A 27,148-nucleotide genomic window follows, 5' to 3' on the forward strand; every position below is an offset into this window, starting at 1 on the left:
AGGGGCTTGCTCTATCAGTGTTTTAGCTTAGTACCTTTTTTACACACCAGCAGAGGCCCAATTAAACCAGATGCAATATCTCTTGGTGTGTCAATGTGAGAATGGTAAATCCAAGTCAAGCAGTTTGAGTCTGCCAAAGTTGGGGAATAATCTTTCCTTACTGGCCATGTGTATGTGTAATTTCCACCGGGAACAACAAAGTCGTCCTCTTTGCTTTTACCGCCGGTTCCATCAGGGTAAAGTGCTCCTAATACATAAAAAGGAAAAAGGAAGCTTTTAGCCCCCCTTAACTGGCAACCTCATCACAAAAATTTTGAGTTAAAATCCATTTTTTTATCACTAGAGAAATCTTTAAGAATGCATTAACAGGCTCTATTTTTTAACTTGTTCCTTTATTTTCATCAGTCATCTACACATTTTGTCAGCTAACATTATGTTTCTTCTCACAGAAAACTGATGAGGGAACTGAATGTAGGCAAATCCACACAATTCTCTAACAGAAGTACACATGCATAGGCCTGGGATTCTGAAAACTACATTATGCTTGTTATAGCCCTAAAGAGAGGAAAACCATTCAATTGCAAGAGCTCCATCCATTCAAATAGACTAGAGGTAGAAGGAAGGAGAGAAGATGTTTTGGTCACTTATAATTAAGAAAAATAATTCAGGAACAAAGACCCATCTAACCTGTTTCAGTACTGCATTTATCCCAGATGTTGAATGTTTGTGGCAAAGAGTTTTAAGAGATGAGGTTGCTCCTGGTTTTAGTCATCTGCTGCAATTACTAATGAGTTTATGAGAGGGTGATCTGAAGTACTCTGATGTCAATGTCCATAACAATAAATACTTAGACACACTTTTATCCATGATATTAGTTACTTCAGGGGAAAAAGAGAGGAAAAGACAAACCAGTTTTTACCTTCAGAGTCCTTGTCATAGAAGACCCCATGTGGATGAACAGAGTATGGGCGGGAAGCGAAGTTTTTCAGATGGATGATAAAGACATCCTCTTCTTCTGCCTTCAGGACTGGCCCAAGAAAACCCAGCCATATTGGTTTGGGGATCTCCTGGGAGTAAGTGCCATCTGTGAATTGCCTAAAAATAGCCTTTTTGTACACACGTCCTATTCGGTTGGCTCCTCTTGTCGCATACACACTTGCAAACCTAGTGTTGGGAAGGGAAAATTATTTACAGACATTAAACCTCCCTTAGGAATTGATCAGATAACTGGTGTTTGCAGTAAAGATAAATAGTTCCCTGGCACAGATCACACAGCTGGTGGACTTAAAGCTAAGAAGTGAATCTGGACAGGACTAGCATGGTCCAAGCCCTTTTCCATACAGTAACAACCATCTACTTGAAGGTTTGGTCTTTTGCACAGTTGCTACAAGCCTTCATTGAGGACCAGCCACTGCGGCCCTTCTGCAGTTTTAGCAGTCTCTCCCTCTTTGAAGGTTTGAAACCTCATCTCTAAAAGTATGACTATTGAGGAGGTAAAGAAAACCAAATTAAGTTTTTTTCAAAAGCCAGCAAGAGTGATTCTAATCAACTAGTTTGACTCCTTGGAAGAGTAACATTAAATGTGCTTTGCATGAAATACATAATTTCTACATTCCACAGTCTATGTTTATAGCAACTTCAAGTGATGGAGAACCCACCATATGGTCAGTGGTTAAAATATTATAGCTTTTAAATACCTGCTCCCTTTGAAGCCTGAATTGCATTTGCAGTCTAATATCATCCAGCTCCACACTCCAACCACTGGTTCCCATCAAGCCCTGTCTCAGATCAAAGTAGCCACATGCCATCAAGAACTTCTTTTCTATGCAGACACTTGCATAAGTTTTAATTAATTGACTAAATTGCCTCCTACCCTTCTTCTGGACAGACCAAGTACACTGACATTCTTGACACCACAAATCTTTCCCAAAGCTCTTTTTTGAAAGCCAGTATTTCTCTATCTCTTTTGAAGTCTGAACACAAGAACTCACACAATAGGCATGTAATATTCCAGCTAGGACCAGAGGTGCTCCCAGTCAATATTTCTTACACAACTGGGAAATAGTTTTTCCCTTTTAATTATAACCTCATACTGGCAACCCATGTTTGTCTCAACTGTGACAATATAAAATGCATTTTTTGCTTCTCTCCAGGTTACAGCTGATAAGTATGATACATGTTCTTAGTCCCTGATTATTCCACACAATGAGGCAGAAGTGAAACGCTTTGCTACACAACCAGATGTGGATTGTATGAACGATTTCACCATAGTTGACTGATCCATGAACTTTCTCATACCCTGAAGATTCTTTGAACTTTCATGCTTCCTAACAAACTCAAAAAAAAATCTGAATTAATTTTTCTTGAAGTATTACTGGCAAAAATACAGCAATATCATATTCATTGTGAGGTTTTGTGACTGATCAGTTCAGCTGCTTAACCAGTTCTGTTTAGATGCTTTTGCGAAGTGCCAGCAACCTAAGTGGTGGATGTTGCATGAGTTGAAAGGTATAATTTTGTTGAAGTTCTTCACCATAAGATACACTACTCCTGCTACCCAAATCATTCTAAGATGCTATGATTTCTAGGACACCATAAGTTACAATATCCCCGATGTGGTCATTACACCTCCATAGTCACTGTCTAAAACAGATCCCTGAAGTGATCCAGAAATAAAAGCCTCCAAAAAGAATACTTTTTCATTTGAAAAATGTGCTTTATAACAAGCCACAAGTTTTGGCACAAATGAAAACATTGCCAATGCTACTGCTGTGGTAGATACAGCTGGCAGGGATGGAGGGGAAGGGACAGAAACTCCTCAGTCTGCTTCTTCACAGAAGAATGTATGTCAGATAAATACACCCCAAAAGCATGGTTAAGGAATGAGTAGCCAAGAAATCTGGATTTTCAGTGAACTAGCAGGTCTGTGGTAACTGTCTGTGTGCGTAGCAAGACCTGACAAGTCACACCACTTTCACCAAGGAGAAGATACCTTCCACAGCCTGGGGAGAAGAGCTGCTACAAGAACCTTTACCACAGAGTGGTAGGTGGTGTCCATAGGAGTTCAGTGTAAATGCACTTGCTTCCTTACCTCATGGCAATGTATTGATGCGGCTATGCCCTAATTGAAGTTATGAATTATTTTTTAAAATGATTTATAAGAAATTTTCTTCAGAAAAATATCAAATATATTTTTTTCAAAGGTCCCTATTTTCAGGGGGTGTTTTTCATCAGATTTTTTTATTCAATTTCATCAGCCACCAAATGTTTTAAATGAGGCACAATACTTTCCCCATGGCAACAGTGTCTTTATGACCTTGGCTTTCTGGCCAGAACCCTTTGTTCACTCTCCTATAACACACCTGGGATACAGTATGTCTCCTGAAGATGGAGAACTTTACCCCAGAAAAACATGCTTCTTAATCAGGCTTTGTTCAATGCTTAGCATGAACCTAGCTCCTTTAAAAGCATAGATCAGGGCTCCCAACATCCAGTTAATTATTGAATCTCAAGAAATCACCCTGTGAAAACCCTCTAGGCTTAGGCACTGAAGACTTTCTCAGCGCCTGAAGCCATGTTGTAATATCTGGACCTGCGCTTGTCTCCTACTTAAAGTCATCTAGGAGTCAGGAAAAGAAGTCTTTCCAGTGGCAGCTTTCTGAAAGGAGGCCTCTTCAAATGATCCCTTGTTCAGAGCTGCAGAGGCCACTGTCAGTGCAATGGATATCAGCTGCAGCAGTCACAGCATAGGTGGTACTCTGTATATACAGACATGTTTTCAGCACATCTTTTTGGTTGCCCTCACAACGTGAGAACAGAGCACAGTGGTTGTTGTGAGTCCCACTCTAGGTGCCCAGGCTACCCCATTTCATCTAGGAGAATTTTGGGTGCTCACTTCAGCCTTGCAAGTGGTTGGTAGCTCTGTGCTTCTTTACTGGTGTTGCTGTGCTGCACATTACAGTGCTCAAAGTCCTACACAGAATCACAGAATATACTGAGTTGGAAGGGACCCGCAAGGATCTTCAGAATAGCCACACTGGAGCTAATGCCAAAATGCTTCTTATCTGTCTTTCCTTTCTTGTCACAAGAAGACAAACCTTCTCCCTGCCTCTTCATACTCCCCTACTTGCTTCAAACTTCATCCTTCTGGTGGCTTTCTGGTATCACTGCCTGAACCTCTTCCATCTTTCTGCAAATGTAAGAACTGGTCCTCTAAATTTTAACTCTCCCTCCAACTCAGTTGTCAGCCTGCACTTCATGTGCATAAAGTCATGATGTTCAGCCAGCCCAACTTCCAACAGGAAAGGGGAATACTCCATCCTCTGGGGCTGTACCCATAGGTTTCCTAAATTCCCCCTTCATCTCCTCCAGTCAGGGCAGTCTTGAGGTTACATACAGAGATAAGAAAGCTTGCAAATTAGGGCACAAAAAGTATTGTTTGGACTAAGAAAGCCATGCAATCTTGCCTTTATTTATGTGCCTGATTTCTTTTTGCTGCTTGGCCACTCTCAACATTTCCTAAGATCCAACAAATGTTGGCAATGCAAATTAATAGAGCAGGCAGTTATTAATGGGGAAATAATTCTAATTCCCTAAAATAAGTGTTGATGTAATTACAGACATCCACCTCCCTGCAATGATGAGCAGTACAACTCTTCCAAATAAGGCAAAGAGTAAAACAAGTGTCATGTAGATTCTACTTCAAATCAAGACTAGAAACGCAGATACTCTGCTGGTTTCCAGGCAGGACCATGATTTAGGATAGGATCATGAGTGAAGTGTAATTTCTACACCTATTTCTTCTATCACACAGAAGTGTTTTGCTGTAATTTTTACCATGTCTATGTTACCTTTGAAGTTAAGACTACAACCTAACAGAGGTTATGTTTTCCAAGAGGTGCTTACATGAGTACTGTGTCACAGTGTACATGGCCAAGCAAACAGCTCTCCAGTAGCCTGGAGACAGACCCTTGCTGATACTATTTCAAAGCTCCCCTGAGTTTGTTTGCTGATGTAGTCACCACTGAGTGTCAAGAAATCCACATTCAGAATAATACCAGAGATGGAGTCCCAAATTTTCTCCTGTGGTTACATTTCCAATAGCTGCTGTACACTCCTGAGTGCAACAGTGGGCAAATGAAAATTTTCTTTTATTGTTATTGTTCTGCTAAAGTCCCCTAGATTTTGCACAGGCAAACATATAAACAAGCATTTTTATGGGTTTGTTCCCTAAAATCTGTTGGTGCTGAAATCTTCCTTACTCTCTACCCTCTTCATATACTCTATGGCTGAGTTATAAGGGTTGGTTTTTTTACCTCAGTTCCAGATATTTTCTGTGGCTGAAGTAAGCTGGGAGAGTGCCCATGGCTGCAGACTGCCCCAATCATTTTAACCCCTGGGTCATATAACCTGTTTAGGGTAACCCTCTGCCAAACCACGACTCCCATGCTAAAGCCAATGCAATGTCTGTGCTTGAGGAATGGTCAATGGAGGGGAATCAGTGGTACCAACTCACCTTTGTAGGTGGTGCCCTGACCACAAAGCACCAAAAAAACCAAAGTAGGTTGTGTGTTCTCAAAAGAGAGAGACATGAAATCCTCAAAGAATGCTTTAGGCTTTTTGTGACCCACACAAGCCATGGAAAAGGTCAAGCAAATTCATAAAATCTTAGATAAAGCCCTGAGGTGTCACTGATGTGATATGAAGGCTTCCCTCCTACAATAAACTTGTGCCTTCCCTGGAGTCAATAACAAAACCCTTCTCAGGCTTCATAAGAGCCAGGATTTCACCTCGAATACCCTTTTGATGTTGACCCTTCCCACAATGATCATCTCTGCTGATGCAATTGGGTTATTTGGCTGCATGATGACTCAGCCATTAGTTTAGCATCTGTGACGACGATTTCACCGTCATTTGTCTGGGTGGCATCTCCTCATAGGCAAATTGCACAAGCCATCTTGATGCTGTGGTAAAAACCCCATGTTTTAGTGCTGGTGAGTGCAAGACTTTGCTCAGATAAATGTAGAATCGGCAGCCTAAAGAAAAGGAATGAGTTGTTACATCAGGCAAACCTTGTTAAGTTTTACCACCAGCAGAGCAAGATTTAAGTGTCCATAATATAAACTAGTATCAAATTAATTTAAAGGGATTAACAACTGAACTTTAATCCTGAGGGCTGAGCTACAGTAGGGAGAGAATGAGTGATGCATGTCAAGCCACAACACCTAGGTGTCTTTTCCTCTAGGAAGGCCATTTCCCATATGACCCTTAAAGGCAACAGGCAACATACAAGCTCATCTTCCCACTGTAACAATACCCATGCCCTAACTCACAAAATCTGCTGCACATCCAGCAGCACTGACAGCACCTTGCACCCTGTGTGTCCAGTCCAGCATGGTTTAATAATGCAACTCTTTGACCACTTATATCAGGTGGGAAGGGATGCTGAACACCTTCTCAGCTCACCTATGCCCGGTGTCCATAATTTGGATCTGCCATTTGCAAAGGCTTGTGTGCTTCAGAAAACGTTAACTTTAATAGGGACAACAGGGAATGAAAATCTTCCATTTCATTCATAACCCTGCAAATTATGAGAATCAGTAGAACAGTTTGAGGCCTCAATTAGACAAGACAAAGGGAAGATATGAACAACCTCATTACTCTCTTTACATAAAAAGTACTGATGCACAACAAGATAGTTGTTCTGTGCAAGTGGCAGGCTGGCCCTTGAGCACTACAGCAAGAGAAGGCATAATAAAAATTATCATCCTAGCTGTGCAGTTACGCTAACACAGGGCTACATTTGGGCTAATCAGCTCTGAGGAGAGGCAGCCTTTTCTGCTCACACCCAGGGAGGTTCTGATGCAGCACTAGGATTGCTGGCTCTGGATGCAGCTCACTCAGCACCAGCACAGCAGGAACTGAGCAGCACAGCCATGGCTGGTGCCAGAATCAGCTCACCTGATTTCCACCCCCATGTCACAGCTACTGAAATCTCCTTTATCCCCTATTTCTAAAACCTCAAGACTAAGGAAGGTATTCTTGACTTTGGCATAGCAACAATGAAAATCACCTCTTAAGTGTCACTATCTGGTCCAGGTAACGTAACACTTTCCACTGCAGACTTGTTAATTCAGGATTTTCATTATATAGTGAAGCATAAGTGGCTTTGATTATATCTCTGTGGGCTACCTGGAATCAAAGGGAGCATTCCTTTTAAAGATAATCAGTGTGTCTGCAACCTCTTTATCTTCACTTCCCTCACAATAAAACTGGGACCATGCCACATCAGATGGGTGCTATGAGGATGCATCACAAGATGAGAAGTGCTAAGCTCAGCGAGCACAAGTGTTGCTGCTTGCAGAACACAGCTGGCTCAAAATGCATTCCTGTCACTACTCAGGAACTGGTCTTTAAACTTTGCTTATGGAGCTCTATTTTTTATAATATCCATAGGAAGGTATTGTATGTATATGTATGTATGTATGGCCAAACTTCGCTAACGAAGATTTTGGGAAGGGCTGTCCCCACGTGGGTGTGCCCTTCCAGCCTGCGCAGTGGATTTTAGGTGAGGCTCAGCGTGCACAGAACTGGCCCCACCGTTTAAGTCCTGAGGTTCATCTGCCACGGCCGAGCGAGCTTGGACAGTGACAGGGAAGTCCTCAGAACTAGAACCTACAGCACCCGGCATTTCCCAGGAGGTCTCCCATCCAAGTACTAATCCGGGGCTGACCCTGCTTAGCTTCCGAGATCTGACAGGATCGGATGTCAGGGAGGCATTTAACTGCCCTAGGAAGGTATTAATTAGCTGAAAAGTAGCCATAAATACACTGCTTTAAATTTACATTAGAGGTTATCCTAAAGAACTGAATAGTAAAAATAGTTATCACTGGTTCACTGTTTAACCCACATGCTTATGCAGGCACACTATCATTCCAGAGTATAGCATTTTATTCTGGCTCAGCTCAATACAATTTGAAAATGGAGTAGAATAGTAACAAGAGTCACTTAATTATTCTGCATATAGGGAGTTCATGAGAAAGAGCTCCTCAGCTTTGGATGTATAGTCTGCATTAAAGTCCTCTGTGGATAAATCCTTCAGAATTAGCATTCTGTTAGTATTACATTACAGTGATGACTGAAGACACAAACTATCTTCCCATTTTGTAAAAGGCATCACGTTTATGTCACAGACTTAAAAGTAATTGTGTCACTTGATGTTCAGGGAATACAAAGTGCAGACAACCTCAAAAGTACGTTTTACAAACCAGGTTCCAGTTTCTCTATGGTATTGGAGTGGATTTACAAGAAGCTGTTCTTCAGTTACAGCAGAACTCTTTTATAGTGAGAGGTCTTCTAGTTTAGTGAATGGAGAAAGTTACCCTTTGCCATAAAGAGTAGAAAAGTGAGAAATTCAAGTATTTAACACAAATGAGAAACAATCTTGCCAGAAAAGCTTGTTTTCATGGTCTGGGAACAAACTACTATCCTGAATTCTACCTATAAATGTTAACACCTATTGACTTGGATGCTAGCTGGGACCTCTATTTGTTAAAAGTATAAGCATAAATTTGTGCCGATAAACTCTTTATTGCCTCCTGCTTGTAGCAAAATAATCTTCTTTAAGAAATGCAGCCAAGAAGATTTCCAAAATTACTGGCCACTAGAGAAAAATCCAGCATTTTTGGGGATTTCCTGAAAAGTCAGAAAGGACATTTCCATTTCTAACTCTTGGGATGCAGCATCCAGCTCCCTGTGTGCCTCCAGATTTCATATGGCCACCAGGACCTTCTCACTCACTCACAGCTCCCACCCCAATCCCAATCCTAGACTCAGAGGAAGGACCCCCAAATTATCTTTAGCTTGTCAAAGATATGAATGAAATATTAAAAATATTCCAACAGATGTTTGAAGCCTATGGTCTGAGAGGTAATGGTTTTAAACTAAAAGTCAATTTAGATTAAGTATAAGGAAATAGTTTTTCACAATGAGGTTGTAAAACACTGGCACATGCTGCCCAGAGAGATGGTGGATGCCCCACCCATGCAAATATCTAAGGTCAGGTTGGGGGTGGCTCAGATCAACCTAATCTAGTTGAAGATGTCCCTGATCATGGCAGGGGACACAAAGTAAAAATGACCTTTATAGGACCCTTCCACTACAAGTTATTATTTAGAGAGGCACCAAGGATCAGTGCCAACTCCATCCAATGTTCAGGCCATCTCTTCCATTGTGGGAGGAACACACAGCCAACCCCAGCAGTGCAGACATGAGAACAGACATGTGTTTTCCACCTGCCAAGGCACAAATCATTGTAGTGTTTACCTACGTGCTCCATTCTCAGCGCAGGTGATCACCAGGAATTCTATCTATTCACTGTTGTATATCTAAGTGTTCATCAAAGAGATTTCCCAAATCAAGGTCCCCACAACTGTACACTTTCCAGGCATATAGAGACTTGTATCTCGTTCATAGGCACTATACACATCTGAATTTCACAATTTCACATCAAGTTCTTAAAACCTTTTGCCAATTAAACAAATTTCTCTGTCTTATTGCAAAATGCTGTGCTTGATCATAGCAAAGTTGTGGCTTGTTTTTGGATACCAAGTCCCAGAAATATCTATATCTTCATTAAACACTCTCAGGGGATTTTGAGCCCACTACCTGATGCTTTCTTCCCAAATAACAGTTCTTTAACATCCCTTTCAAATACACACTAACTACCACCTTGATCAATCAACCATGATGGAAGAGAAGTCAGTCAAAGTCTACTCTTGCCTTGAAGCTGAAAACCCACCTATGACAACAATCATCAGAATAAAACCAAGAAAAAGGCCATATTAAGATATTTGCAGCAATATTAACCACGTTAACCAATTTTGTTTGGAGCTGTTGATACATCTTCAGCTTATCAAAGCCCATTAGTCACTTACTTATCCTCTAAGAGGCTTTGTCCAGTGATCAGATTTTTCCCAGATGGTGCATAGTCCCAGTTCTCTTCCACAATCCCAAGGTAGTATGTTCTGGTCTCTGCTTCCACCACTGCAAACAGCCAGAGGAACCCCAGGGCACAGAGGCAGCCACTACACAGCACAGGAGGCATTTGTGGTGGTGACTGTGAGGCTGGCAGCAGGCAGGCAGTGGCAGGATGCACCACAGGGAGCTTACCCCTCCCTCCCTCCCTCCCAGCTCTCAACTAGTTATAAATAAGGAAGGGACAGAGCAAAGCTCCTCCTTTTCAGCAGGTTAGGACTGGGATAGGCAGAGAGTTCAGCTATGCAGAGCAGGGCTAGGGAGGAGGTTGCTGTCATGGCAGGACCTTTGCCAATGCTTTTGTGAGTGCATAAATTGCTCACTTACCTGTCCGGGCTAGAGCCAGTTGGTGGTTTTTAGAAGTTTGGATGCTTTTTTCTCCTCTTTTTGCCAGGCTAGGTGATATGGCATATTGAGGCAGAGGAGGGATTGGTGGTTTTGATATCCCTGAAAAAATCCTTTTTAAAAAATTGTTATTTTAACTTTTTTGTTATGACTGAGATTTCTAAAGCTACCATCTTGATGCCATTATTGTTTAGAGTTTTTTCAATGACATAACACTAAGTTATAATTCAGCATTATCAGAGAAAGCAAAAGAATTAGCCAGTACCTCTCCAATTTCTAGGATTCTCTGATCCATTTTTTAAGATTGCAAGTGATCTGAATATATTCAGTTTTAGAGTTCCCCATACGAGGTCCCTTTTTACAAACATTCCTGGAAATTAGAACTCTTATAAAGTATTTTCATTTAGATACCTAAGAATTGAGGCACACAAAGATCACCCCTTATTAACCTTGGTAATTAACATGCACACGTAGCTATCTAGAAAATCAGTCCCTCCCTTTATAGTTTAATTTCCTCTAAGAGTATATCTGTGTTACTGTCTTGGCAAAGCCCAGTGTTAGCCTATACTTGATAAGATAGAATATTCTAAACCACTTAGGGAACATCTACAAAAATATCACCTAGGTGGCATGACATTTTGCAAAATCATACTACTCTCTTCCTAATTTTTAACTGACTAAAGGCAGGAAAACCTTGCAGTTCTGGAATACAGTTCTCAAGACTCATTGCAAGTTTTGACAATTGTGAAACTCTTCTTTCAGCTCCAGAACTATCTGACCTCTTTCTGTTAAAGGTAATGGTTACTCATGGCTAGGGGTTCAAGAGACTTCACAAATGGATTTTGTAGTCACAAAATGCTGTCAGCCAAGACATAGCTCAGTGATGTGAATAAGGTTCATGTGGCACTTGTGTGAGGTTCGCCCTCTGGCATGTGACAGCAATGGCTACATGTGCAGTCAGCTGTGCTGAACACCTCTCTCCATCACTGGTGTGCAAGTGTCTCTGAACTCACACAGAGGATAACTCAAAAAAACAAGTGAAGTTCACAGCATCCCAGTCTGGACCATGGTAGGTCTCATCTGCACTAAGAGACAAGACGCACAGACACATGGAGTATTTTGCTAAATAAGCTTTTGGTGCTTTTAGGCTATGCTTTGCATCTCTTTAGCTATGAGGACTGAAAGCCCAGTATATGTAGGTAAGGATACAGTCAGACAATTGGAAATGGTCAGTTTGACATAGATGTAAAACAGGAGTCCCTCAGGTGTAAGCTTCTCTCTGATACATACTGGTGTTCATTTTCTCATGTTGTAGGTACAGAAAAATGAAAGGTGAGCAATTCAGATCTTATATGGACTCTGTGAGAACTGAAGTAGTTACCAGCTAAGAATAAACAAGGCCACAGCTGCTGCTGAGTGGTAGGGAGGAAATCACTCCCCAGAAGTTTCTCATGAGAACTCTCCAAGTTTCCCACTAGACTCCAGAGGTGTACCTGAAAACAGGATGAGTTCACCAAAACCCTGGACTTGTGAGATATGGATTATAACCAATTAGGATTTGTAGTCTGATGGTGTGAGATTCAATTTAGCCAATAAAACGTAGCCTTAACCCTATATAAACTGTGTGCAGTGTGTAATAAATGGATTCCCACTCTAAACCATAAGGCTCGGCATGTGAAGTCCGTTTCCTCTGCATTTAAATATTGTTTACTTTATCATGTCAGTTAATTGATGAACAATGAGAAGGAGGAAAGGTGATAGGACAAACAGAATTCCTGATCCTCAGCACACACAGTTTTCCTGATAACCTTGGAGACCTTGCTCATGTCTTCGCTCTTCTGCAAACCACACACTGCCCAGCTTCTTGGCTTCTCATGCCAGCCTATATCCTCTCTTCCAAAACACTGATACTTAAAAGTAATCTTCCATCTCAAATGATAACAACTAAAAGTACTGTGATTCTAAAAGGCATAATTAGACAGCAAAAGAAAAGACAATGACTGCAGGACAGGCAGAACTTTGCCAGCTGGTGGCATAGCCATCAAACGTCCCACCAGGATTGGACACACAGTTCAGCTGGTGGGCTAAGAAACTGTGAAAAATCAAGGTGATGCTTTGCACAGGGCCTGGGATCCTCCTGCAGAGAATACTTCCACTGCCAGAGTAGGTGTCCTGAGCCCAGGGAAGCTACAAACTTCATCTCCTGTCACTCAAGCACCTGAGTTTACAGAGCTCAGCACAGGGTGCCAGTGTTATGCAAGTACTCATTGTCATAAACTAGTAAGCGTTTTGCATTTGAATGGGAATTATGTTTATTTATAGGGTAAAGTGCACTTTGACCCATATTGTGTGGAGTTCAGTTGCTTAAATCAGCCATTTGCATAGCATTAGATTTATTTACAGGGTAGGTACAAGGCCAGTTTCATCTAGTTTTGCTATCACTTCCCATCTCTTTACTTTTATGCAACTAAAGAATTCTGTAATATGTTTAAGTAAATCTCTGTATATGTGGACTCATACAACTCAAGAGGATCAAGCTATAGGTGAATAGGAAAGGGGAGTGTCCAATTCTGAGCTGGAACTTGACTGCACTATAGTAATTTAAATAATAATAGTGCTATGTCCTAGTTTTTCTACTGTTTCTCATGCACCCAGGATTGGGTCCTGGTAGCTTTCTTCTTAGAATAACCATTTAAAATTCAAATATGAAGTTAATTTATTTGTCTATTACTGTAAGATTTATTTATGTAACTGAAGCAATGTGTGGGCATTACCACCCTATATCAGTAATGTGTTGTAAGTCTGGTAAACGCCTTAGCTTGGCTTTGGCACTTACTAGGTCTGGCAACTTGCTTACCCTTTGCATCCACACATTAACACTTAATTACCTTGTCACATCATTAAACTCAGGCACATTTACATTCTGGAGAGGTGCTGTGGGCGTGACTCAGAAAAAGATGAAAGAACAGCTGTTTTGCCCTTGCATCAGAAAAATTTCTGGGAAGCTCCCCTCCAGCAATGAGGTAATGGGATTAAGTTTGTCACTTAGTTCAGAATCCTTTCAGCAAAGGGCTTGGGTACTGGTTCATCTGAGACTTTCTGTCCCTCTGAAGGCTAAAATTAGAGCATGGCTGGATTTCAAATTTTGTAATGAGAAGCAATGTTCATAGGTCTGAAGGGTGAACATCTTGAGTACCATTTTGTGAATGAGCCCTCAAATCAAACATCGCCAATAGAGCTTTCTTTTAAGTACATTAGGAACGATTGCAATAATTAGCCCAAGTTAGTACACTTAAGCCCAGACTTGTGCCAACTAATGCTAGTGATTTAACTACAATACTTAAGTTAACCTTGTGATTGCTGTATGATCAATAAAGAGAGATGCTGGATGTGCTGGTCTTTATCAGTTCCTTGAAATTAGGCAGCTCACAAACAAGCATTTTATTATTCATCCTGCCTACTCCTGAAGTCCAGCTTGTGTTCTCCATTGGGAAGAGAATGAGTTGATGTTCATGCATACTGTTTACTCTGTTCCCTCTCCTTCTTCTTGATAGCAGTAGAATTCCCAGTCACAGGTACCCCTTCCCAGTCCCTCTGCTGTGTTGATTTATGTCTCCATTGCAATTCAGGTTGGGGAATTTTTCTGTTTCTAGGTAAGATTACCCCAAACTGGTATTGTGACCCTGGAGCTGTGCCTGTAATGACCATCCCAAGGTGACAAAGAGTGCCTGTGGTACATCTGGGAACTGAGCTATACCCTCCTAAGTTTCATAGCACTCTTTTAACTAAGACATCATCAGTTTTCCCATGCTCTCCAGTCACAAACACATATTAAATACAAAAGTCGATAGTACATTGCTGAAAACCAATTTCTCTTGCACTTTTTTAATAATTTTCTGAGTTGCAGCAGCAATGAGCAGAATGTAAACCTCATGGTTTCTTGGGTAGTCACACAATGTGTATCTGAGTTACTTAAATCTTTTGAGTTCACACTGGTAGGTTGGAAATCTCAAAAACCACCTGCCCTCCAAGACATCCATGGCTTCTATTTGCAATTGTGGATGGGAATTTGGTGAGAAAGGCTTCCTTGGCACATACACCACTTCCTGGGACCACTCCAAGTCTGAGCACTGAAACTGTTGGAGAGACAAAAGTGTTGCTGGAACTCCAAGAACAGCAAGGATCTGCCATCAGTGAGGATATTAGAAGGGCAGCTGTAACACATATTACATGTGACACAGTCAACCTGACTCACATCTCCCTAGAAGTCTTTGTGACAGGACAGAGACAGAACTCATCCCTCCAAATTCCCATGTCAGAGCCCACATGGCTCCATGGCACTGCCTCCCAGCCATTTGGGCTCAGTCCATGTACCCAGATCAGGGTCACAGTTGGACATTTACCACAACGGTTGTCTGGAGATCATTGGGGCAGAATAATTTTCCCTGTACATCTCTATGTAGATGGTCTCCTTGCAGAATGCCTACTTTGGTACATTACCAGTTGTGGACAAATCTTGAGTCAAGGTGTGAAATGGAGAATAGGGCTTCTGTTATATCAGAAGCAGCACACAGGTTCTTCCTTTTCCATTAAGGTTTTGAACCAAACCAAATATCTCCCACAATGACAACAAAGGACAGTATCATAGCTGAATTTAGACTTCTGAGAAACCAATTATACATCAGGGAAAAAACCAAATATATTTAAATTTGAGAAATGTAAAGGAATGCAATGAGAAGGAAGGCATTGACCTGCCTACTGAAAGAAGCCGCAAGTCTGAAGAGATTACAATAAATTGCCAAATGGCTGGACAAGTGAAATGTGCTCATCCTCAAAAGCCATTTAAAACAAAGCTAAAAAAAAAGGACGTTTTGATCCTAATTAAGAGAAGCTTCTTGCATGTGGTAACTCCTGTAATATCTGCACTGTTAAAACAAGGCTAATACCTCAACAGAACTTCAAGGTACATTATTTATGGGTTTCTATAGTGCTGCCCATTGTTGCACTGAACAAACATGAAAGAGCTTAATGTTACGTCAGCACTGTGGGACAGAGCGTGTTTATTAACCCTATTACACAAATGAGGGAAGACAAAGGGCAGGTAATGTCCAGACACTCAGGCAGCAAGGCAGCCTGGTCTCTTGACTTCCTTCCAGAGCTGGGAGCAAGGCAATATCCCCCCTACCCCACAACCTTTCCCATGAGCACAAGGGTGGTGAAGACCAGGGGCTCATTGGACTTCCACTGTTTGTGGAAGTGATGCTGTGACCAGCTGCTTGGTGAAACCCTTTCACACCCACCTTTGCTGCCTGCCAGGAGGAAAGCCAGTGCCAAGGTCCACCTGGGCTCTCCCTCAAGTAGCTCCACTGCCTGCCCAGCTTCCTTCAGATGCTTCATGGGCATCATGGGATCCTCTTCCATCACGTCTTGAAGCACTGACCTACTTACTTACCCTAGAGGAAACACAGCCTTTTGTTTTCCACCTATGAGATCATTGCCTCATTTTCTCTATGGGTAAATAGGGGAGTTGTGGTAATAAACCCCAGCACTGGAAACCTAACCAGGGCTATTTAAAGCAGGTAGCAGAAAAGAAGGCATCAAGCATTGCGAGCAGAAAAGAAAGAATTGATGTGATTGCATGTGTACAAGTGGCCTCCTAACTGTTGCAAACTCAACTCTGCCAGGCAAGACACCCCCAGGAGTGCTATTATCCTGCATACTCCCAACAGGCTTGTGAAACTTTGCTTGGGGTCTGTTGATTAAATGGGAGGGTGTTATGTGTGGTGAAGGAGCTAACAGGAGTTACCTTTTTTCCAGACAACTTCTTCTGCCCAGCTTTTCTGCCTGAAAAGGAGAAAATGCGGAAAATGTCACAACCTTGTGGAAACCTGGATGATTGGCCCTAGTGAAATTATGTGATTTATGGGATATTCTGCCAACAATTTCAGCGTCTTTCATCTGTGTCTACAAAGCTTTGCAATAAGGAGCAGCCCTACCACTCTTCAGTGACTCGGGTACTTCGTATTTGAAGAAGCCTATGTTACAGCTAGAGAGCCATTCCTGGAATGGAATCTTTCAGATCTGATATTAAAAAGGAAAATAATTTCTGAAGCATTATAAATTTCATAGTCTATGGAAAAAACCCTCTCTTTTCCATCAGTTGAGTTATCACTTTGAAGAGTGGTCTTTCAAAATGTCATTTACCTTTGTTTTATAATTCCGTGTGAGTATCAAATCTTATATAGTTGCTACTGACAATTTCTTCTCCTCTCTGCCCAGCTCATGCCTAGTCTTTCCTTTCACCTGCTGAATACAGTCCTGGGAGCTGCAGAACACCCTTGGTTTAGTAGAGACATGAAGGAGACAAAATAACTGTGGTTTAAAACTCCAGAGTTAGGTCAGGACTCTCAGCATCTGTCTTTGCTAGTAAGGGCTTGTGAACACCATGGCAAGGATGTAGCCTGGTGAGCCCACACCACATATACAAGACTGATCAAATTTGCCGGCTCAAATTTGCAGATTCCTCTCCAAAAGGATTATGAAGTGAAAGGTGCTGTGATGCAAATACAGCTGCAACGTTCCTGGGTCCAAGCTGAAGTGTTTCTGTGCTGGAGTCTGCTTACATTTCTGAAGTTAGGACTAACCCAGACAGCGTCACACTGGCTTTGCCAACATGGTGTCAACAGAACTTCCTCCTTTTCCAGGCCAGGTTAGTAGCTCAAATGGGAAACTTCAGTAACAATGGTGCCTGAAATGCTTCCTCCATCTTTTACAGGGCTTAGGGCAGATCACAGTCTGTATGTTTTAGAAATAGAAAGTGAACACCAAACCGCATATTTGGGCACCTCAGAAAACAGCATGAGCCTTGTTAGTGCCGAGCAAGCTTCCCCAATGAAGGAAACATGGTTTCAGCTGACTAACTGTAAGCCCTCAGTTAGCCTCAGCTTCTCCTCCTGTGTGCTCATCCACAAAGTGGGGATGATTATATCTGACTCCCTCTCCAGGTATTTGGAAGCTAATTTAGTTAATGCTTGTCAAGCACTTTCAGGTCTTCAGATGAAAGGACCCGCAGATAGGCAAAGCATTGCTATTACTATTAATTATTTCTATTGTGCAAGGAGAACATGAAAGCAGCAAGAGTGATGATTACTCGCTTCCTTTACAAGTGTCAAGACACAGTGCAAATACACAGACAGGGATCCTCCCTGCCCTGCAGTGCTCCTAATCTTACCAGCCAGATCAACCCAACACAGAGAGGGAAAAGGAGCACAAACCCAGAAAAAGGCAGTGCATGTGGTAACTTACCGCACATGGGCTGGTTTTTGCAACAGCTGCTTTTTAAAAGTGTCCTGTTAGCCAAAAAAAGCACAATATCACTGTTCTGAGGTATTTAAAAATCCCAAGTCAGGCTCTCAAAAGAGGAGAAGTTTTGTACAAAAGCTAGTAAATGCTAATTCTTCTTACTTGTCCTCTGATTTTTGGGCAAATCAAGTTTGGAAGTCTTTCTCAGTAGCCACAAGTATTGAAAATATTCCACTCATTAAAAAAGTCAAAATTCTCCAAAACCAATACAAAGTATTTGGGCATGTAAGACAAATTCCTGGTAGTAACAGGTTGCTGTCATCAGCTGCTCAGCAAGGAGATGAGCATGAGATTGGTGGCAGCCCACTCCTCTTCCCTCCCAGGCACCCAGTGAGTCTCTCACAATTAGTTTTCCAAGGTTTCCAAGGTGCCAGAGGCTGAGTGCACACCACAGAGGAGTCTACACGCAGTGATGAGATGCTCCACTGTAATTTGTTCCTTCACCTAATGCCTGACTAGAGAGACAGCCAGACAGAGATGTGAAAAAAAAAAACAGGTGGATCCCAGCCAGATGCCAAAAACTCTCACATGTTGCTGGGAAAGAGCTGGTGCTGGCTCAGCTAAGGGAGTAGAAAGCATGACCAAGGCCAGTAGTGTGGTAGGACTGGGATGCTCTGGGGGTAGATGTGCCAATCTGAGCCATCCTCCCTTTCCTATAGAGTGTGAAGGGTGGCAGAGGTAGATCCTTGATCAGGGAGTACCAGGCTTGCCCAGCAGTCAGGCATCTGTATCCCTCACCTCCTTCAGGGTCCGTTTCAGCCCACCAGTGTAAAGAGGGGGAACTGCAATTCCCGAGTGAATCTGACTGCTATTTGAATCCAAATGATTTTCTTGTTAGCTTTCTACTAACTAAAAGCACTCAGTTCATTTAAAAATAGCTAGTGAGCATGCTTGGGAAAATATTAGCTGTATTTTTTTGTGAACTATTCCTGGGATGAGGTTGCCTGATGGAAACTACCACTAGACATGTGCTGTAATTAAACTATTGTACTGCTCCTAAGAGAATCCCAGCCTCTGTCAGAAAGCAATTCTTTCAAGGAAGAGGCAGCAGTGTTTCTGGAAGGTCATAGGGAAGTGCATCCTTATTGCATTAAGCATCTCAAGGATATTAAAAATAGGTTTAAAATGCTGAACTTTGTGTCCTCCATGCATTGCTTCTGCTTTCCAGGGCTGCATTGCCTCGTTGAGCTCTCACCAAGCTCCCTCTAATGGCCACAGACATTGTGGGTCATTGTCTCTCTGTGCTACCGCGAGGGCAAGACACAGGCACGAATCCCCAGCGTTGCACAGGGTGAGATGTGCCTAATGAGAACGCCCTCCAGGTTTTTCTTTTAATAGTATATGTGGGTTCATCTCTCACCTAACCCTTTTACGATCTTGTCTCCACCCAGTATCTTCCCTCTAAACACTTCCCCAGGTTCTTACCTTTCTCCCCAGCCACTGGAGGTGTTCCATCATTGCAGAGTTAATGCACGCCCTGCCCTTAGCTCAGTTCAGGCCCACACCTAATATAAAGAATAGATTACACCACCAAGAAATGACAAGAGCATACACTGGACAGTTTGTTCACCTTTTTAAGTCTAGCTTTTTGATGTCTTCCTCACACTGGCTCAAGCAGTGCCATCTGAAGCCAGATGTCCAGGCCCATGCCCAGATAGTTTTTGAATACTTCCAAGGATGGAGATGATTTAACTCAAGAATGGACACAGATAGTTCACTCCTTTTCAGAAAGGACCTTTAATTAGGTCTTCCTAATTTTGGACACAAACAAAAATGCCTGCAGTCCCCCTTCTTCAACATACCCTCACCCTCCAAAAATTGCATTCAATCTGTCTTCTAGTGGTCATAGAAGCAGGTAAGAATAAATAATTTGAAGATGGAGACCACTTCATTTCTGAGAAAAAAATCTGTGATGTGATTGTCTGTGCAAGCAGAGAATTTTTTTTCAGAAACCCATGCAGTGCTAAGGAATTCCCAAAGGCACTTCCCACTTTGGGAAATAGTGACTTAATTGCCTCAGACCCTTCTGCTACATATATGGAGATTTAAAATACTCTCCAGTCCCACAGTGGGCCCAAAGTAACAACTTTGGGGTCAGCAAGGGAATGCATTGTCTTTTCTTTGACCAACCAGCACCAGCTGGAAAAAAACTCAGACAAACCTCAGGATCTGAAGGCCATCTGTATATCCTAAAGTTTATCCATTTTTTCCACATATATCTGTTTCTCTGGTACAAGTAATAAGTACTTTTACTAGCAAGCACTAATTCTGGCTACAAACCTGGCCTCACGTGCATGTTCAAAACATCAGAGCTACGCACACAGAGCTAGTATTGATTTCTCTTTTTTTTTCCTTCTGGCACAAAACCAGATGGAGATCGTGAACGAGAGGACAGTCCCCCTTGCAATAACAAAACACCTAATGATCATTTCTGACCTCCTGGCTGTTTCCCTCTCTTTTATTCTAGTGGGAGTCTCTGCTTCAGTGCCTTGGCCTTGCACAGAAATTTTTAATCTCTTTCAAGTTACCTGGACAAGCTACAAATCTCAGTCTGATGAAAACCTCCCACTATGGACTACAAAACCCTTCCCTCCTGACAGCATCAAGTAGCTCTAAAAGATCCAATGAGTATTTTTTTACAAACCCCATGTTCTTCAGTATATTCCCAGTATCACTCTTCACTACTGAAGGCTTCCTGAGAGACCCAGAGCAGCTCAGGGCGAGAGAAAGGTAAGAGGAGCACCAGAAGCAGTAACATTTCTCCCATTTGCTCAGGTAAAAGGACATTTTCCAGTGGGTACTGCTTTTAGCTCTTAATTCACTGCACTCTGAGCACACACTTGGACAAACACCAGTGTCTAAACACAGGAATGAGAAATGCCTTTCAGCCAAAATGAGAAAGAAGTGTTGCATGAAACTGGCAAAACGAACCTCTAATTATTTTAATATTGGATGGTGACAGCATTATTCTGTGTTGGTAGCACAAACAACCCTTGGCCAGAGGTCACGGTTCATTGCTGTTTTAAAAAACATTGGGGTTGGCACAGTGCTGTCCCTGGACAAAGCACTCAGGTAATTAAATGAAATGAGCATTGCGATAAATCAGGTGAACATACATACACACAAGCAAGCAATGGGTAATACTGTGCTGGAGGGTCAGAGCTCACTGGATGTTGTTTCAGGACCATTCCCCCTCACTGCAGAAGGTGCAGAGAGCTGTCTGTGTAACCTTAGGGTGCCCTGGGCTCACAGAGTCACTGGTAACCACGGGGTTTGTTCCCAAAGAGCTATCTCTTGACAGTGACTGTAGTGTCCCCAGGGGCAATGATGTGTGTGCTACCAATGAAGGTGGGAACCTGTGCTTAGCAGGACGTCATCTAGGGGGCAGAGAGAGTGACCTAAGCATGTAAGAATGGCAGTTATGCATAACAGGAGAGGGAAGGAAGGAAGGAAGGAAGGAAGGAAGGAAGGAAGGAAGGAAGGAAGGAAGGAAGGAAGGAAGGAAGGAAGGAAGGAAGGAAGGAAGGAAGGAAGGAAGGAAGGAAGGAAGGAAGGAAGGAAGGAAGGAAGGAAGGAAGGAAGGAAGGAAGGAAGGAAGGAAGGAAGGAAGGAAGGAAGGAAGGAAGGAAGGAAGGAAGGAAGGAAGGAAGGAAGGAAGGAAGGAAGGAAGGAGGGAAGGAAGGAAGGAGGGAAGGAAGGAAGGAAGGAAGGAAGGAAGGAAGGAAGGAAGGAAGGAAGGAAGGAAGGAAGGAAGGAAGGAAGGAAGGAAGGAAGGAAGGAAGGAAGGAAGGAAGGAAGGAAGGAAGGAAGGAAGGAAGGAAGGAAGGAAGGAAGGAAGGAAGGAAGGAAGGAAGGAAGGAAGGAAGGAAGGAAGGAAGGAAGGAAGGAAGGAAGGAAGGAAGGAAGGAAGGAAGGAAGGAAGGAAGGAAGGAAGGAAGGAAGGAAGGAAGGAAGGAAGGAAGGAAGGAAGGAAGGAAGGAAGGAAGGAAGGAAGGAAGGAAGGAAGGAAGGAAGGAAGGAAGGAAGGAAGGAAGGAAGGAAGGAAGGAAGGAAGGAAAAAAAAGAGAAGGAAAGGTCCATCCATGTGACATTTAAGCTCTCATTGCTGTGAAGTGCATGTTCAGCCTCTGCTGTGTGTTAGGAACACCAGCGTGATGGTACCATGCAGTGAATGTACTCATAGAATCATAGAATAGAATCATAGAATCAATTGGGTTGGAAACGACCTCCAAGATCATCAAGTCCAACCCTTGGTCCAACTCTAGTCCATTTAATAGATCATGGCACTCAGCGCCAAGTCCAATCCGTGTTTAAAAATCTCTAGGGATGGTGAATCCACCACCTCTCTGGGCAGGCCATTCCAATGCCTGATTACTCTCTCTAGAAAGAATTTTTTTCTGATATCCAACTTAAATTTCCCCTGGCAGAGCTTAAGCCCGTGCCCCCTTGTCCTATTGCTGAGTGCCTGGGAGAAGAGACCAGCCCCCACCTGGCCAGAACTTCCCTTCAGGTAGTTCTAGACAGTGATGAGGTCACCTCTGAGCCTCCTCTTCTCCAGGCTAAACAACCCCAGCTCTCTCAGCCTCTCCCCATAGAGCTTGTGCTCCAGTCCCTTCACCAGCCTTGTTGCTCTTCTCTGGACTCGCTCCAGCCCCTCAATATCCTTTCTGAACTGAGGGGCCCAGAACTGAACACAGTACTCAAGGTGTGGCCTCACCAACGCAGAGTACAGGGGAAGGATCACTTCCCTGGTCCTGCTGGCTACGCTATTTTTGATACAGGACAGGATCCCAGTGGCCTTCTTGGCCACCTGGGCACACTGTTGGCTCATGTCGAGCTTCCTGTCAATTAGTACCCCAAGGTCCCTTTCTGCCTGGCTGCTCTCCAGACACTCTGTGCCCAGCCTGTAGTGCTGCAGGGGGTTGTTGTGGCCAAAGTGCAGGACCCGGCACTTGGCCTTATTGAACTTCATCCCATTGGAATCAGCCCATCTCTCAAGTCTATCCAGATCCCTCTGCAGAGCCCTCCTGCCTTCCAGCAGGTCGACACTCCCTCCCAGCTTGGTGTCATCAGCAAATTTGCTGATGATGGACTCAATCCCCTCATCTAAATCATCAATAAAGATGTTAAACAGGACTGGACCCAATACAGACCCCTGGGGAACACCACTGGTGACCGGCCACCAGCTGGATTCAGCTCCATTCACCAGCACTCTCTGGGCCCAACCCTCCAGCCAGCTCTTAATCCAGGAGAGGGTACACTTGTCCAGGCCATGGGCTACCAGCTTTTCCAGGAGTATATTATGGGAGACAGTGTCAAAGGCCTTGCTGAAGTCCAGATAGACCACATCCACAGCCTTCCCCTCATCCACCAGGTGGGTCACCTGATCTTAAAAAGAGATCAGGTTGGTCAGACAGGACCTGCCCCTCCTAAACCCATGCTGGCTGGGTCTAATCCCTTGTCCATCCTGAAGGTGCTGTGTGATTGCACTCAGGATGAACTGCTCCATAACCCTGCCAGGCATGGAGGTCAGGCTGACAGGCCTGTAGTTGCCAGGGTCCTGCTTGCAGCCCTTTTTGTGGATTAGGGTGACATTCGCCAACCTCCAATCATCTGGGACCTCCCCAGAGAGCCAGGACTGTTGGAAGATGATGGAGAGCGGTTTGGCAAGCTCTTCTGCCAGCTCCCTCATCACCCTGAGATGGATTCCGTCTGGTCCCATAGACTTGTTAGGATCCAGCTGGCTCAGTAAGTCAGTAACTATTTCCTCCTGGAATACAGGAGGGGTATTCAGCTCCCTCTCCATGTCTACCAGTTCCAGAGGCCAGTTGTCTTGAGGGCCACCTGTCTTACTGGTGAAAACTGAGGCAAAGTAGGTGTTAAGTACCTCAGCCTTCTCCTCATCTTCCTTAACTATATTTCCCTCCAAGTCCAACAGAGAATGGAGGTTTTCCTTGCCCCTCCTTTTGTTATTAATGTATTTATAAAAGGACTTTTTGTTATCCCTAACTGAAATAGCCAAATTTACTTCAAATTCCACTTTTCTTTCCCTAATTTTTTTCCTGCATGACCTAGCTCTATCTGTAAATTCTTCATAAGTAGCCAGCCCTTTTTTCCATAGTCTGTAAACTTTCTTTTTATCCCTGATTTCTTGCAGAATCTCCCTATTTAACCAAGCTGGCCGTCTTCCCCTCCAGCTGGCCTTTCGGCACACTGGGACAGCCTGTTGCTGTGCACTCAAAATTTCCTTCTTAAAACATGTCCATCCCTCCTGGACCCCCTTACCTTTAAGGGTTGTTTCCCAGGGTATGCTCTGAATCAGTTTTTTGAATAGGCCAAAATCTGCTCTCCGGAAGTCCAAAGTAGAGGTTTTAATGGTGGCTCTCCTTACATCCCTGAGGACTGAAAATTCTATTATTTCATGGTCACTATGCCCCAGGCGGCCTCCAACCACTACATCATCTACCAGCCCCTCTCTGTTTGTAAACAGTAGGTCTAGCAGGGCCTTACCCCTGGTAGGCTCATTTACCAGTTGATGAAGGAAATTGTCCTCTATACACTCCAGGAACCTCCTTGACTGCCTCTTCTCTGCAGTATGAAGCTCCCAGTAGATATCTGGCAGGTTAAAGTCACCCACAAGAACAAGGGCTGGAGATTTTGAGACATCTGCCAGCTGCTTGTAGAACAATTCATCTCCTTCATCATCCTGGTTGGGCGGTCTGTAACAGACTCCCAAAGACTGAGGAGAGAGTATTTTGAACTTTGTCTGGAATACCTTCCATTCCACCTCTTCAGACTCATATATATTCTTAATGGAAGCACTATAACTTGCACTACTCAATTATTAAATGTTATTTTTTTCTGGCTCTGTCTGATCTCATTCAAGTCATGAGCCTTTTTGCATTGAGCTGCTCCTCAGCTTCCTCGGTGCTCTTGCCATGCAATCAGCTCTTTGTTGCCTGGGTCATGTGGGTCTGGAATACTACAGATGAAAGAAAACCTGAACAACACTGGTAGTGCCTTTTCCATCTTGCTGTTTCTACCTTAGCAGAGCATCTGCATGCTCCTGGATACAGATAGACATGTCAACCTGAGTACCTGCAGCAAGAACAGAGGGGGCAGCTGGGGGTCTGGGTCAGGTGACCTACAGTGTCCAAACTCATGAACCTTCTGAGAGCCAGCTTATCTCAGAAAAAGGTTTGTAAGAGCAGTTTTTTTCCTGATTCTTCCTCAGGAAAATCAACTTCCCTTTCCCTCAGTTGAAGGGAACATGAACAGCAGCAAGAGATAATTTGTGTCACAGTGTCAAAGTGTAATAAACTAAACTGAGTGGAGTGTCACTGTGTACTTGGAAAAAAACTTTGATTTCAGAGGAGCCATGTAAGATTTGTATGAGAATAGATGTGAGCAGAGCTGCCTGGCTCCTTTCTCCACAGTGTATCAACAGCAGCAAGGGCATTTTTATCTTAGTGCGCAGCAGCTGCACTCCAAATGGGGCAGATCTATTAATAGAGTAAGTGGGCAGTCAGATATGCCCTTCAAAAACCTACACAGGGCTATAATTCTTCAGTTTCTAGCTCTGACATTGTACCACCCAGGGAAATTGTGAGGCTGGAATGGTTTTCACTGCTAGCACAATGAACAGGATTTTTCGCATATTTACAGCTCCTCTCTCAGTACCCATGCTACTACATGTAATTGGAAAATTAATAAAGAGTTTGTGGCTAAAAGGGTAGAAATAAAAGGAGGACCAGAGCTGCTGTACAGTAAGTCAATATAATCAGAAGGCATTGATCAGTGGAACACAAAATGTTTTCATTGCCTTAGAAGTCAATATTGCACAGGGAAAAATAGATGTACACAATCGTATACACTCAGCTTAGCCACTGAAGACTTCACAGACAAAGTTCAGTGTTTCTAAGTGTTTTAGAACTTGCTTTCATTCATTTCTTTTGGGTGAGTGTATCGCTTCAGAAAGGTAGGAGTCAGGCAGTCTGGTGTTAATACAGATTTTTATTATGTTCTCCTTTTTGGTATTCCTTCTGTCCTTCACAATGAGCAGTATTTAGTTCAGATCTTGTCATAGACTGAATACAGATACTACTCAATAATGAGAAAATCTAAATATATTCTTGAAGCAGTAAGAGAATTGTGTTTAATATATCTTATTAGTATTTCATATTTTCTGGTAATGGCTAGAAGCATTAGCCTTTGGTTAAGCCCCTGAGTGTAAAATGTTAAACAAACATAGATGAAAGCACTAGACGTACTGAAAACCATTTAAAATCTATGTCATAGATAGACAGGCTTTGGAAAGTGCAGAGAAGAACATTAAAAGGTAAATAAAAATGTGTAGTGCTGGGGACACAGTATAGGTGAGAAATTGAAGAGGTGCACATGACCCTGCAGGGCTATGAATCAGGCCAAACCACAATCAAAATCAAGGATGCTGAGGCCAACTGAGGGTGTTAGGTATATGAAGATGGGACAGGTGCTGCCTCAGAGATACTGTAGAGAAAGACTATAAAAACTCCAAGCAACCAGGACAGGACATTTAGGGTGAGGATTCATCTTAAGCATCATTATGAAACTACCTTATTTGCTTCTTTACTCTCTACATAAACTGGCAGATCCCTCCAGATGCTTCAGCTGTCAGTGCAAACTGCTGATGGTCTTCAAGTTGTTCTAAATTTAATTCTTTAAATGTCATTAGACCTTGTGCTTTTGTCTTATCTGAAGATTGTCTGAGACTTACTTTGTTCCTTTACCTTAGGGTCAAAATACTGCCACAAAACCATGGTGTAAGGCTGTTGCTGCTGTTGTCAGTTGAAGTTTGGGGTACTGGATTCAGTGAGTTTGGTCAGTTTTTCCTTTCTGTTGCCATCTGAATTGTGATGAAGATTCTTTGCTGAGTTTATTCTGAGATCAATAAAGTTTTTCACTCGCTGTGAGTCAGCAGTGAAGACAATCTTATTTTACATTGGTTTATATTATTATTGATTTTAAATATGTAATCTGGGTACTGAAGTCCCAGTGCTTTTACTGTCACCCTGCCATGCTGGTAGTCCTCATGGATGCAATTTGTCTGACCACACATTCTGACAAGCAGTGAGATTCTTTTATCATTAATGATTTACTGCAATCCTACAGTAACTCCTAAAATAGATCTGGTAATTCTTTTCCTTGGAATTATCTGTTTCTCTCACTAGGAATATATGCAGCCTAGGGTGACATCTATCTCATGGACACCCAAACTTACATGAGATGACTTCCACCCTACAACTATCTTTCATAGTGAGTTTAGAGAATGAATGTGAGAGATGACAGGGTAGAGAGTTGAATATTTTCATCTTTGTTTTCATTCATATGTCCCTTTCATTAATGTTTTTGTGATCAAGCCATCCTT

At 42.8% G+C, this 27,148-nt stretch overlaps 1 protein-coding gene and 1 long non-coding RNA gene across 3 annotated transcripts in view; both read right to left on the reverse strand.

Moving 5' to 3' along the window:
- Window positions 1-10,144, reverse strand: part of HEPHL1 (hephaestin like 1) — a 35,180-nt gene extending 25,036 nt beyond the window's left edge. The window contains exons 1-3 of one of the 2 annotated variants that reach the window (XM_071555621.1): window positions 9,936-10,144; window positions 920-1,164; window positions 35-247 (exon numbers count right to left, since the gene is read on the reverse strand). In XM_071555621.1, coding sequence (XP_071411722.1) covers window positions 35-247; window positions 920-1,164; window positions 9,936-10,105 — 628 coding nt within the window. In that variant the 5' untranslated portion in view covers window positions 10,106-10,144. Of the gene's footprint in view, window positions 1-34; window positions 248-919; window positions 1,165-9,935 lie in introns of those variants that run through there. The other variant, XM_071555630.1, reaches the window with a different exon arrangement.
- A 5,614-nt stretch (window positions 10,145-15,758) lies between these two features.
- LOC139679627 (uncharacterized) lies at window positions 15,759-17,731 on the reverse strand. The gene is made up of 3 exons (XR_011699215.1): window positions 17,686-17,731; window positions 16,187-16,224; window positions 15,759-15,833 (listed from the first exon to the last, which is right to left on the reverse strand). It is a non-coding gene; the product is annotated as an uncharacterized lncRNA (long non-coding RNA).
- Between the last annotated feature and the right edge of the window lie 9,417 nt (window positions 17,732-27,148).

Source organism: Pithys albifrons, chromosome 1 (assembly GCF_047495875.1).
Source record: "Pithys albifrons albifrons isolate INPA30051 chromosome 1, PitAlb_v1, whole genome shotgun sequence".
In the NCBI taxonomy this organism is placed as follows: domain Eukaryota; kingdom Metazoa; phylum Chordata; class Aves; order Passeriformes; family Thamnophilidae; genus Pithys; species Pithys albifrons.